The sequence below is a fragment of the Argentina silus genome, assembly GCF_951799395.1.
Source record: "Argentina silus genome assembly, chromosome: X".
In the NCBI taxonomy this organism is placed as follows: Eukaryota; Metazoa; Chordata; class Actinopteri; order Argentiniformes; family Argentinidae; genus Argentina; species Argentina silus.
This window is the reverse complement of record NC_139653.1, coordinates 15,158,933-15,173,046: the sequence shown is the minus strand read 5'-3', so window position 1 is coordinate 15,173,046 and position 14,114 is coordinate 15,158,933. Positions and strand designations below refer to the sequence as shown.

The following is a 14,114-nucleotide window of genomic DNA, read 5'->3' as shown; positions in this document are numbered from 1 at the left end:
AACATGTGAATCCATTTAAGGGACGTCAGATCTTTTCTCATTTTCCCACGAGTGAGATTTGGAGCTGTGTCCACCTTTTCGACGATAATCTTCTCAATTCAAATAGTGATTTTGTACGATAGCAGGTCATCAAATATCAGTGGTTGACAGAGTGCTTCCTTTTCCTCTGCCTAAGTGAGATGGTTTGGTGGGTGTCTCTCTCCCTCTCTGTCTCTCTTTCTGTGTGTGTGCGTGTTTGTGTGTGTATGTGTGTCTCTCTTTCTCTCTCTCACACACACACACACACACACACACACACACACACACACACACACACAGTTATGACATGTTTCTGAAGTTGAGTATGTTATGGAGTTCATATATCGGCAGATGAGATCTGGTGTTTAATAAGCCTGAGGAGGAGAATGGAAACATGTTTACCACACTCAATATTCCTTCCCACTCACAATTCCCAGAAGAGAACAATCAATGCTGTCTAGATCAGTGTTTCCCAAATGGTGAGTCTTGGCTAGTTCCTCCTTTAAAAGTGCTATAGATGTGTAACAACTCAAAAATGGTTCTGGGGGTGTGATAGACTAGATGAAGTGACTCACCAACAGCATTGGCCTCAACAGTATCCTCTCCTACATTTTCCACTCCTGCTGTTGTTTGAATTATAATAAAGAGTCTTAAATGACAGAGTTTGTTAAAAGTCAGCTTGTTGCTAAGAAACTAAAGGAGCCAATTAAGGTTCCAATTGTCTAGGTCTTATATGACATTAATCAGTCCAGTGTTCTACTGAGCATAGAGAGGTAATCTCTGGCTTTCTCCAGTACATTGAGGGATATTGTTAGAGCACACAAGTGGAGGAAGTGTGTTCAGCACTGTCTATTTGAGGACCAGGAGGAGGGCTGAGTGAAGGAGGGATAAACACAGTAGATGTGGCTATATGGCATACGTTACCCACTCTAAAATGCTCTGCAACTAAATGATAACTGCAGAGGTGTCAAAAACAGGTGAATGTGTGAAGGTTTTTTTTTTGACAAATAAGGCATCCATGTGCCTGTTCTGAATCAGAATAATAAATGATTCAACCGTTCAAGCATATATGGAAACACACATTTTATTAGATCAAACCCCCATAGTTACAGCACTGAGAACTCTATGTAATAACTACTGTGCAATCAAAAAAAACAATCTTACAAAAGAGATTTATGGCAATCACCTTACTGTCTACCATGCCTTTCCTTCAATATCATACAGTATCCTTGATAGATATGTATCAGTTGTATGTCTATGCAAATTGCATAATTGTTCTGTCTAAACTGATCTTTAATTTTGAATTAATGTGCATGAACATAATGCTATTAAGTATCTCATCAATAGGGAGAGTACAGTATTTGCCCCTTTAAAAAATTACAATTATTCATTATTACAGTGATGCCAGTATAATATATATGTGCCCATAGGAATGGGGGAGGGGAGGGGTGCTGAATATAAAAAAATACTTGATGACAGACAACATAAAAACACTTCATTACGCAGACAAACACAGAAATGAAAGACCATTCCCCCCAAAGAGAGTCAAACCATTGGTATAAATATGATAATTCTAAAGTGCATCTCTCAAAGACTTGTCGCATGAAAAGTGATCTGCAGTCCGATTTTAAGAAACAAACAAACAATCCTACAAACAAAACAAACCCCCTAAAAATATATATGCTTGGTGTCGTGCATTTTGTTCTGTTAAAACCTATGGAATAAACATACTTTCCTTAAAACCTACCTCTATACATGCAATCATTTTATGCTAGGGGAAAAAAAAAATATCATGGTAACAGGGAAAAGCGGATCAACGGTTAGTTTTTTCCTCACATTGTCCAGAGCTAGGTAGCTGTTTATTTGTGTGCTGTTTTTCGATTTGTTCTCCCTTTGTTTACACTTGGCCTTTCTACTCATTAAGCCAATCACTCTGTGATAAAAGCACACGGTGGTGATCAAGTTCCATCCCTTTTTTTTAATGTTCATTCATTTTCTTAATTTTTGGGTCAGGGGTCCGATGCGGTGGCTCAGATCTTGGGCAGTTTGGGAGCGCTGATGATGGGGTTGGTCTCCTGTAGGAACCGGCGTCCAGCGCTCTTGTAGTCGTACGTGCAGTCGTGGGTCTCTGCATAGCGGTGGGTGGCACAGAAGTTGTTGCCACACCTGAAGGAAGAGCACAACAGACATATAAGCATGATCTCATGTGTAGGGCCAGATGAAGTCTGCTAGGAGGTGTTCCTATTTCTTTACAGCATTGCCTGCATATTCAATCATTAAAACTCATGCAAAGCCAGAGAGGCTTGAGAGTTGGCTAGCTCTTTAAAGTAATGGGTTAAATTACTAATGGATATAATATATTGTCAGCATATTGACATTTTGTGGTGGTTTGTGTTATGGGCAGGACAAGGTTCAGAGTCATTCAAAGACATGTCACTGGATCTAGATGTTGCATCATCTTTAGTCCTCTCTTGACACCTGTGGACTATAGCTGTTGGACAGCACATCATGGATGTATTTCATGGGTTTATGTATTGACTTATGTTATGTCAATAGTCTGTCTCCATATCTCCTTTCCTATATTGCCATTGATGTGTAAAAACAGGACATGTGAAAACCCCAGTACCAGGCATAGGCAGTGGTGGAACGATACACAAAAAACAACAGACCATTCCAAGAATGAGACCAAAAACAGAGTGAATGAGAGAGAGAGAGAGAGAGAGAGACACAGAAGGAACGACATGATAGAGGGATGATTTGTACCTGCACTCGTAGCTGGCGGCCAGGCCGGTCTTCTTCCCACAGAGGAAGCAATGTTTGGAGCTCTTCTTCTTACTGCCCACAGGAGCCTTGACTAGGGGGAGGTGATATGTAGGGGTACCTGGGGGGACAGGAGAGGTCTCTGGTTTACTACCAGTTAGAAAGGTTAAGCCGGTAAGGTCAAGACTAGCAGAGGAAAAAGAATAGTGGAGGAATACATGGTTGAATGATATCCCTCGGGTCCAGTTGGAATATCATCATCAGCAGACAGCTCAAACTGTTTGTACACCATGAATATCATGTTCCTTTCCTTACTACGAGTATAAAAAGACAACGGGCAATAGAAAATAAGAATTAGACTAATCGCTAGCTTAAATAATACACCCTATAGTTACCGGCGTGGGAATATTGTAAATTACGTAGGCCTACATTGTTTAACATATTTAATCATGGGAAATATTTCACTGTTCAAACCCCATGGCACCGCTTTTCATTTTCCAACCCATTACAACACCCATGCACACCAGTCTCTGCCCACTACAGCCATGCACACCAGTCTCTGCCCACTACAGCCATGCCCGTGGATGCACACTCGCTGTATGTGCTCGCCATGGAGATATGGAGACGAGGACAGGCGGAACAGAACCGCTAAAGGGCCTTTTACCGTGACACAACAGCCAGGAGAATCTCCCTGTCAGGCAGTCGGGCAAGAGATTGGATTTTGAGTTGTGTTCTCCTCAGTAATCTGCTCTCAGAGTGGTCCTCCCCAGGCAAACACGACTAGGCTATCTGAAGTACAACCACAGACTCAGGAGCTCCCATTGAACAGACAGACTGTAGCTGTCACATCAATTTGAACAACCCACAGATGTGTGAACACTATTGTTGGTACACAGTGGATCTATCTAGAACTGATGTCTGACTAAATCATCCTGAGGAAATAAAATTCCTTTGGTCATTGTGTTGTGTATAGATTGTATACATGCATATACTGTAGGTGTGTGAGCAGTGTATGTATAGTAGTATGTGAGTGCCGAAATTAATAGTGTGTGTGTGTGTGTGTGTGTGTGTGTGCGTGTTCTGTTGCTTGTGCTCATTCAGCAGCTGTATCACTGTAAATATTTAACACCCTAGCCTACCACAATGCAGAGCTCATACAACATGCATTGGCTGCATTCACATAATACCCTCCTGTGCTCTCTCTCTCTCTCTATTTGTGTGGTGGGAGTGTACAGAGTGTTTGTGTGTTTCTTCAAGCTGGCACCAATCCTAGGTCAGGGAGCTGCTTTGTAAAGGAAGTGTGTGTGTGTTCTCACTCTAGCACTAAGCAAGGGAGCTGCTTTGTACAGTAAATGTATGTGTGCGTGTGTTCTCACTCTAGAACTAAGCAAGGGAGCTGCTTTCTCTCTGACCCCGTGTTGGCAGACACCCACGCTGCATCATGGGCCGGAGACACAAAGACAATAGTCAGCGCTGCATAGTACAGGCCCTGTGCTCTAGGCTACTGTACACGTGTGCTTCCACAAAAATACCACTTTTCATCTGAGTAAAGTGATGAAATAGCCCTCGTCCTCGAGTGCTCCACTCCTGTGGTGTGGACATGGGTGATGGTGACAATTCAAACAACTTCCCTGAGTTGGATGATCACTCACCTAATCTCCTTATTGCACTGCAGGCTCTGCTAGCTGACACAAGACTGTTGGAGGACTGGAAATAGAAGAAAGGGTTGTAACAGGGTGTCAAACTAAGACAACACACACTTACAGCAATACCATACACTGCAAAACCAACACCTCCTATTGTTCCATTATAGAGCCACTTCGCAGTTGTTCAGTTCAATCTGTATTATCCCAGAAGGGAAATGTGGCTTGCACCCAGGGGCAACACATGAACATACAATACAAGTACAATACAATAGAAAAGCAGACAATATTGACAACTACACTACACCATACCAGTCATCCTACTGTACAGTTCAAGTGCCAGTCTACAATACAGTAGGGGGCATGGGTTATGTGCTCACCAAGTAAGAGGCTGCTGCTCTCTGTAAGGGGGGCATCCGTCTGATCAGATCATCCTGCAGCAGCTGGATGTTGTTTGGGAGGGAGGGGGCCATGGAACCCAACCTCCCCAACCCAGAGGCACCCAAAGTGGGTAGCCCCAACCCGAGTCCCAGGCTCTGGCCGAGGCCTTCCCTGTTGCTCCCTCCTGTCCTGGAGCTGAGAGAGGCTAGGAGTTCAGTGTTGCTGAGGGAGCCCAGGGGCTCCTTACAGGCCTGGTTGGCCATTTTGGTCATGCCCCGCGCCTCACTCTTGGAGATGATCTCTGGCCGTTTGCCCGGAGAGTCCACCTTGATGCCACGGAGGAGAGAGCCACGTGTCGGAGACAAGGAGGGGAGAGGGAGAGGAGGCGTGTCATCAGTCTTAAGGAGAGTGGAGGGTCGGACTGAGAGGTTGGGTTGCAGAGATGAGCCAGTGAACTCAAAGGGCTGAGGTGGCTGTCTGATGGAGGGAGATGCTGGAGAGGTGGAGGGTGACAATGGACAATCAGGGGTCAGATGAAGGCTGCTACCCAGCTGTGTCCTTTCCATTTTACACGTGAGCCTATCAGGACCGAGTGCCCAGGTGCTCAGAGAGTTGGGCCCTACAGCCTGGGAGAGCAGAGAGGAGGTGGAAGGTAGCTGGTACTCAGCCGCAACCTCCAGAGCTCCTGCACTATCCAAGCCACCCAGACCCTCCTCTGGCGGGGTCGACACATCCAGGCTCAGGGGGTCTGACAGCCGCTCCCCAAACAATGCTCCAGACAGTGTGGGCTCCATGAGGCCACCAGCCTCCTCTACCAAGCCCAGTCCCAGTGCATCACCTCTGGGGTCAAGAGCCTCCACAGCCCCCTCAGCCTGCCCCTTGCTGGAGAGGGCTGGGAGTGGGTACACACAGTCCCTCATCAACCTAGCGCTGCCAACGTCCAACCGTGAGACTTTTGGAGGGGGTCGTATCTTCGCAAAGGCTGGCCATGACTCGCATGGTTCCTCCTCCTGAAGCATGTAACATGATGAGGAGGTGAAAGTGGGTGGGGCCCGTCTGCTGATTGACAGGTCAGCAGACGAGGCAGCAGCAGCGGAAGGGGAGGGGGTTGTGGATTTGTGGTCTTTGATTGGAGGTAGATGTGTGGTGGAGTGATGTGATGGGTTGATCTGGGGGAGGACGTTGAAGAGGCGATGACGTCGTGTGCTGGAGGGGCCAAGTGAGCTACCGCAGGGCCGGGGGGTGACGGGGGGGCGTGGCTTCAACTTGGCAGACTTCTTGGGCTAGGAGACAGAAATACAGACAGAGAGTTAGACAAAAGTAGCATGGCCAGAGAGAGAAATAAGGTGAACCGCATCTCTTGTCTATGTTGACATGTTACATGATGTGTTGCTGACATGATGTTTGTGTCTGTTTACATTCCTACTGTCTCCTACTTTCTTGTTGATGTTCATGTCCTCCATCTTGGCCTTGAGCAGCTTCATCTTGTTCATGGTGATGGAGTTCTCCAGAGTCTGCTGACCAGCCTCGGAGCCCTCTACATCCTCCTCCTCCTCAGTGTATACATTGTACACAGAACCACCACTAGAGAAACACGCATACAAACTGTTTCTGCCTGAAGAAAACTAAGTGGTACATTTCATTATGTATAATATCAATCCAAACTGATATTGTTTCCCTACTACTAATGAGAAGTGTATTTGAGGGGGGAAAAGTGTCTTTGAGAGTAGAAGTTTCATGAATGTAAAATGCCCTGCTGTTGTCATTGACTACTGACCTGAGTGATTCAGAGACTGGGGTGAGGGTGCCATCTCCTCTGTCGACCACTCGAAAGAAGTTGAGTTGGTCTCCCTCTCGGTACACCAGGAAGGTCACCTGCTTGCTGGGCACGCTCTTCTCCCAGCCCTCCTCCCTTCCCCCCTCCATCAGATCGGCCATGTCCTTCACTGGGTCCTCCACAGACACTAAGAAGAGAGAGAGATCAAGTGAGACCTCCAGCTAATGTGTAAAGAGGACAAGACATCCTTTCAAATACCTCTATAAGGTTGGGTTGAGTTCTGTTTCTGGAGTTATGATGCAGCAGCCCACATCATTTGCTAACTGCCCAAGATTTAAAACACAGACAATGTGCTGACAATGTTTTTTTGAGTCAACAGCTCAACAATCCCATCATCAGCGTTAGCAGGCACTGTTGGCAGCAGTTTATGCCTTGTCAAAGCAGCCCAGCCAGGGTCTTCCCTACCTCTCCTGGTGTTGATGGGCCCCCCTCTCATGGCCAGGACCAGCTTCAGAGTACAGCCCTCTGCAATGCTGCAAACAGTCACACAGAAAGTTCAATGACCACACAGACAGATTAGCCTATCCCAAATAACAACCCCTAGCCCCTTATGGTGCCATACACTACATTTAATGACTCTCCCACCTCTCCCCTGGTATTTTGTCACAAGTTTACCTGCTGATCATGCATTTCTATTGCCTATAGCTGTATTCTTATGGAATTGCCTCGTAGACCCTCTCCCACGACAACCAACATTTTTAAAAATAATTGGCATCTCCGAAACCGCCATTAACTGTGCGTCTTTGACCTGCTCACACATTCCACTCCTAGCCTGATCATGAAAATGTGTCTGGGACGGCAAAAAACATGGCCAAAACATCAATAAATTGTGTAGTGTACACCCATCATTAGTCCCCTCAGTGTTTGCAGACCTAGAAGGGACCAGATCAGTGTGAGCAATATGATGGTGGCTTTGTCGGAACAATCCACATACTGCTTAACATTTAGCTGGCCGTGACTGAGTATAGGAGTTGTTTTTCAGCTAAGCAAAAGATTATTCCAGAACAAACATTGTTACTCAAGGCTGGGTTCCAAATGAAGTTATGCACACGTCTGGGAATTCTATCGGAACGTCTGTTCCATGCAAATCTACCCTCCATCTCCACGCCCCCAACCTCCCCCTACTCCATGCTCCTTAAGACTTTAAAGGCAAATTGTGCGATACTCAAGATTAACACAATCTCACCAAGGACTGTTCATGTGGTAAATTAAGTGACAACATACATAACAAACCCACCACCAGCTGCAGCCTGCAAGCATCTAATATAATCTAAATCAAACTGAAAACAATGGGTTGGCTCTCTAAACTCAGCCAATTGAAATGTATTGTAAAAAGTAAATAAATAAATTGACTGCACAGCTACTGAACTAGGTGGTATTGATGCTAAACTATTGATGGAAATAGTTGATGAAAACTTCTGCAAGTAGAAAGCATTAGCCTCACCTGTAGTCATGCAGGCAGAACTCATCCTCCAGTTCAACATTGTTCCAGATCAGATGTTGCTGGGCAACAGGGATGCCTTTAGAATATGAGAGAGAGAGAGAGAGAGAGATTCAGACAGACAGGATAGGAACATCATCACACCATAGGCCAGAGAAACAACTCACAGATGCCCCCTACTGGAAATAATATAGTCTAGCAGAAAAAATAGGCAGGTCATAATGCTAACTCCATCTAAGGGACTGCATATTACACAGACAAACACATGAGGGAATACCCAAAAAAGCAAGGAGAACCGGGACAGTAGATTGCAGACAACCTATATCACCAGTCCTTACATAACCATCAATGAAGACATACAGTGTCCTCCATAAGTATTGGAAAAAGGAAGCATTTTGTCTTCTTTTAGCTCTATACTCCCAACAGTTTGGATTTGAAATCAAACAATTACTATAGGGGTCAAAGTAGGGATTCTCAGCTTTAATTAAATGGTTTCTTCTTTTTTCAGATGGGCACTGTACATTGGACATCATGCAAGGTATGGAATCTGTTTCGACAGTCTAGACAGGAGTACTTGAGTACTGTGCACAGTATGCCCTATATGCCCTGTCTTCACTACCACTCAAGTACTCCAGGACTGGATATAATTATGTGTCCTATCTGCACTACCTTCAGTCCTACAATAGGGGACACGGTAAGTTAAGGACCAGAAATAGTTGATCTCAAGGCTGCTTTTGACTCCAAAGAGAACTCTACTGTGACCTCCTCCCAGACAACCAAGAACCTTGGGGTGATCCTTGACAACCACTTATCTTGTGTAGCAAACATCACAGCGACAGCACGCTCCTGTATTCTTCCTCTACAACATCAGAAGGACAAGTCTATTCCTCACCTGAGAAGCAGCACAACTTTTGGTCCAAACACTTGTGATCTCTCGCCTTAACTACTGCAACGCACTCTTGGCCAGGCTCCCTGCCGCCGCCATCAGGCCTTTGCAACTCATCCAGAATGCTGCCACCCGTCTGGTGTTCAATCTCCCCAAATTCTCCCATGTCAACCCCCTCCTTCGCACCCTTCACTGGCTCACAGTAGCAGCTCGCATCAGATTCAAGACCCTGGTGCTCGCCTACCGGGCGGCAAAGGGAACAGCCCCTCCGTACTTGCAAGCCCCCAAATGGTCATCCCCCGATCACTCTGCTCTTCCACCTTGGCTGCTCGCCTGGCACCGCCACCTCTACGTGGATACAGCAGCTGCGCTACTTGGCCACGGCTTTTCACTGTCCTGGCACCCCGCTGGTGGAACAAGCTTCCCACTGCTGTCATGATTGCAGAGTCACTACCTATCTTCCGCCATAGATTGAAGACCCATCTCTTCAGGCTACATTTTAAGTGTCCCTCCTAAAGACCTCTTCATCCCTACCTTCCCCCCTGTGCAAGTTTCTCTCCTGTAAATAAATAAAACAAACAAAAAATAGCATTATGACTGCCAATAGCCCCTGGTCCTAGCATAAATTAAGTTCTTATGATGACTGATGGATAGATGATTCACTTACTTAGTCAAATGTATTTGTTGTAAGTCAATTTGCATAAAGGCGTCTGCTAAATGCCATAAATGTAACTTCCATTCTGCTATCCTTCACTCCTCAATTTCACTATTGCCCTTTAAGTTCTAGGCTAGGCCTATAAGATGCCAGAAGGGCAGTGAATGATGGAGATGGAGAAAGGAGGGAGCAACCTCTCTGGAATGAGACGCAGCCAGGCAACAATTTCTGTCATGTCCCCACGGTGCCCTCGGTGCCCTGGTTAGCCCAGAGCTGGAGGTGGGCCAGTGTTTATGAGTGGGCCAGCCAGCAGCAGCACAGCCCAATGCTCCTCTCCCCCCCGAAGTCGACAGCTAATTGCATGCTCCTCACTCAGCCCTGCCTAGCACACCTCCCACTGACACACACTCACTCACAGAGAGCAAACAGTGAGGCCTTGAAAATACACCAGAAGAGCAACAATATCCAAAAGCTAACATGGAAGTGCAACACTGGCATCAGTCAGACATAAACCAGAACAAAAGCTAAGCAATCTCAGAGATAGATGTAGAAATGACATTGACTTATATTTCACTTGCAAAATGGACATACCTGTGTTCCACATTTATTTTACAAACCAGACTATAAGGAATTTACATCCTGTAAAAGGGAAGTCATGTTCCACAACGGTTGTGTACAAACAGCCATACTGTATTAATAGCCTGCACTTTCCTAGGAAATGAGAAACATCTCCACGACAGTCAGTTACCAGTGCTAGGGAACACCACGGATAAACTAGAATAGATAGATTCTCCTCCTCTGCATCTTCCGATAGGCCATTGTATTAAACTGATGAAACACGCGCATAGCTGCACTGTTTTACAACAGCAATCACTCTAGAGACAATGTTCCGCTCTTGAACGTCTCCATCCCTCCCCCAGCACTTCATCACTGCTAAATGCACTCCCACAATGCCACCAAGGCCTGGCTCGTCTGAGGCTAAATTGATGGGGCCGCTTTAGGCTTTTAAAACAGAGATATGTTCTATCGGCTCCAGGGCTGTTTACAAGGATGAATAGACTATGAGGCCCCATAAATGATAAAGCAAAGTGGCAGTTGGATTAAAGATAGCAGGTGGTTAATGCACTAGCCTATATGAAAGAGCCAACAAACCAAAGCCCTTGTCTTTGCTTAGCACACGACCTGGTGTACACATTTCCCAACACCTCCACTTCAATATGAAATACAGGAAGACATTAATTTCACTGGAGGCCATATTTCATCCATCCCTTGTGTTTGCCTAGCAGATGAGCCGGGTTGTACCGTGGACTAGTGGACATTGATTCAACATGTCTCTCAGCTATGCTGTTTCTTCTTAGCACCCAGTTTAGCCTAGTACACTGAGAGTTTGGAGGCTTGAACACTGAGATCATAAATCATCTAAGCAATCTAAACAAGTGTACAGTAAACATGTTGTCCCCCACAAATTATGCAGTGCCCCTCCTTGTGTGAATTGGTGACAATTATTTAAACACATGACTGAAAAGTTACCGGAACGTGTAATGCTTATTTGATTCTGTATCAGTCTTGCTTCTTACAGCTTTGCGTTTATTTGAAGGCAATCCGTGGATTTGAGGTAGGCTGAAAAGTTACCAGAGCTTGTAGTGCCATTTCCAAGGATTTGACAGTATGACTTGAAATTGGCCAAAAGGTGCGGTCTGAGGTGCACATTCCTCTTTGCATCCTATTATGAGGTTTTTAATGCCAACCTATCACGAGATGAATCAGCATCACCTCAAAACTCCTAAACAATCTCTATGGCAAGACACATCATTCACCCAAGTTTCTGAAAAATGCTCCAAGTCAGCGATAAAGTGTGTGACATACGAATGGACAAAAGCATGACATACAAACCGATTTCATCGGGGGGGACAATAAAGGATAAATGCCAAGTACAAATAGCTTAGCTCATGTACTGGCATACCAGTTATGATAATATGGTCATCTGTCCTTTTCTACATGGTCATCTAAAGACTAACAAATGTGTATTTGGGTCTATACAGTCAATGATATGGGCAGTGGGGACTGTAGAGACAGCCCTTTAGTACCTTCCAGCCTCTGGATCTTGGCCTTGACAGAGATGACAGTCTCAAATGGTGAAACACGCAGCTCAAAGCAGGTCCCAGTAAGGGTCTCTATGAAGAGCTCCATGGTCTCATAGAACGGCAGCTTGTAGTGGAAGGATCCCACGCTGTCATCATTATAAAAAGGTGGCTCCTTCCTGTCGGCCATCTTGGAGGGCCACTGCCACAGAGGAGCTTTAGGGAGAGGGGGGTCCAGCCCAGGGAAAGGGACAAAGGGATAGGTGCTGTTCACCACTGCCACCACGGTTATGCATTATGCATGATAAACAGAGCTGTGGGGAGAGGAGAGGAGAAATAAACCACAAGTGAAACAGTGATAACTTGTCAGAGGTTTGCTAGTTTAATTGATACCATGTCAGTGTAATACATCTGACACAAACAAACAAAAGGGCACAAACACCCACTTATGAGCTAGCATGACTGCTTGTGTCAGTAGGTAGGTAAGGAGACCTGTACTTCCTTGACAACACAAACAGGTGCAGGTCAACATGAGGATATACTAAATGTAGCGACAGAATTTTAACCTTAACAATGAGGTCTGGGGAAGTGTTGATTAAAATCTACAATTTTAAAACGCACACAGCTGGTTTTCTTTGCTGGAATAAATAGCTAAGAAGCTATGAAGCAGAGCCGAATAAATACTGACTCAAATACATAAGTGTACAATGATTGATTTAGGGCAAGAGGGAGCAAATGAGTGAAGAGTGTAAGCCTTCATGCACCATTAGAAGAGCATAGGGCCAGGCCTCATTGCCTGGCAGTAGCCTATAGCTGAAAGTGATCAGGTATAAATCATACCTAAGTAATCAGGTAACTGGCATGTGTGTTAGTCGGGCTAATTCATGATGCCCAATATTGTGTGAAATGTGTAGTATATTTGAAAGGGAAGGCTTCATATGTCTACATTCTTATTAGACAACTGTACTTGCACTGACTGTAAAGATCATTGATAGGATATTGACCAAAGGATGCACACATGCAGTGTTTTCCCCATGTTTCGTTAGTTCATAACAAAGCTTGTAACCTAGCTACAGTCGGTTACTAGAATCAAACCAATAACAAGCTAAACCTGTGTTTTTAGCGAGCTATATTAGCATAATGGGGTTCGACCTGTAAGTCACAGTATGACCTATACCAGTGCTACCCAGAGAAAGGAAGAAATGGTGAACCTGATACAACAAGACAAAGAAGGATGTAGTAAGTCAGCTAGTTCGGAAACCCTGCAGTGTTTCCCTGTACCACGAAACAAAAGCTATCGTATCGTCTTGAACTCACCGCATCCCATCCCCAGAGCGTCCCAGGTTGGCAAAAATACACAGGGCAGTGGATGAATGTACTGTAACGCCGACAGTGGGGATGGAGCTACTAGCACTAGCAGACGTCCCTTTGACTACACTCCAATGTCTTGGTTATGAAAATAATAATGATCTGACGAATGACGGCCTTGATAATAATTCCAGAAATCGAACGATATTCAATATCTAGTAAATCATAAAATGAAATTAGCTGTCGGCTTCAGGTTAGCTAAGATTGTCAGCTAACTTAGCTAGCTATTTTAGCTATCAAACAAACAATGGCTACCTGGCACCTCGATGGCTAGCTAGAAAGAAGCTGCGTCCTAACTTAAGCTTCCTCTCCCCCTCAGTTCACGAGGTTCGCCATTACGATAACGAAACGGAGATCCATCTCGTCATTTTCTAAAATATATAGGATAGCTAAAAGCCATCCTTTGTTGCGTGGACTTAACTAGCTAGATAGAGCATGGATAACCCTTGGGGGTCTTCGTAAACTCATCACACCTGTCAACCTACGGCAAAACCAACCCATTGTGACATTTCTTGATTGACAACAACGGTACCATATGACGTCATGCGTCGATCGAGAGAAAGTCCAATGAGAAGTTCTCCAAGGCGGGACAAAATGTGTGTTTGTGTTTGCTCGATTTGCACGCTCTGGTGTCTGTCGGTGGTGGAGGAGTGGAGAGAAGGGGAGGAGTGAGGGTGTTGACTGTATGGTTTATCATACTCATATCATATGATACAATCGAGTTCTTGCCTCATTAAATGTATTCACCAATGAAACATGGCAACTGGATGTCAGACGCGATGTCAGTTAGGGAATGGCATGTCATACCAAAAATATGTCAGACCGTACATCCCATTGTAAATGTTTACATTGTTACTGTTGCGTTGGAAAGCACATAATCATCACATAATCATAATGGATGTTTACGGTTTTCATCAAACACTTTTTTTGCAAATGAAAATACAGGATCTACTGCACGTGCTTGCCTACGTCACACTTTGGGTTGCAAATCGCGCGCGCCCCTAGTCCCCTCTCTCTGTTTGGCAGCAATCTAGTTAGAAGCTA

General features: G+C 45.1%; 1 protein-coding gene across 2 annotated transcripts; it reads right to left on the bottom strand.

Moving 5' to 3' along the window:
- Positions 1-1,092: 1,092 nt before the first annotated feature.
- Positions 1,093-13,556, bottom strand: zfand4 (zinc finger, AN1-type domain 4). Of its 2 annotated transcripts, XM_083696100.1 has the most exons (10): positions 13,020-13,556; positions 11,709-12,016; positions 8,084-8,159; positions 7,045-7,112; positions 6,580-6,766; positions 6,239-6,386; positions 4,802-6,085; positions 4,431-4,485; positions 2,782-2,899; positions 1,093-2,184 (listed from the first exon to the last, which is right to left on the bottom strand). In XM_083696100.1, the coding sequence occupies exons 2-10, from the start codon at positions 11,890-11,892 to the stop codon at positions 2,049-2,051; spliced, it is 2,256 nt and encodes a 751-aa protein (XP_083552226.1). In that variant the 5' UTR covers positions 11,893-12,016; positions 13,020-13,556; the 3' UTR covers positions 1,093-2,048. The 2 variants fall into 2 exon arrangements, 1 of the variants encoding a protein (XP_083552226.1); XR_014554935.1 differs by lacking the exon at positions 4,431-4,485 and having other exon boundaries at positions 2,047-2,184.
- Between the last annotated feature and the right edge of the window lie 558 nt (positions 13,557-14,114).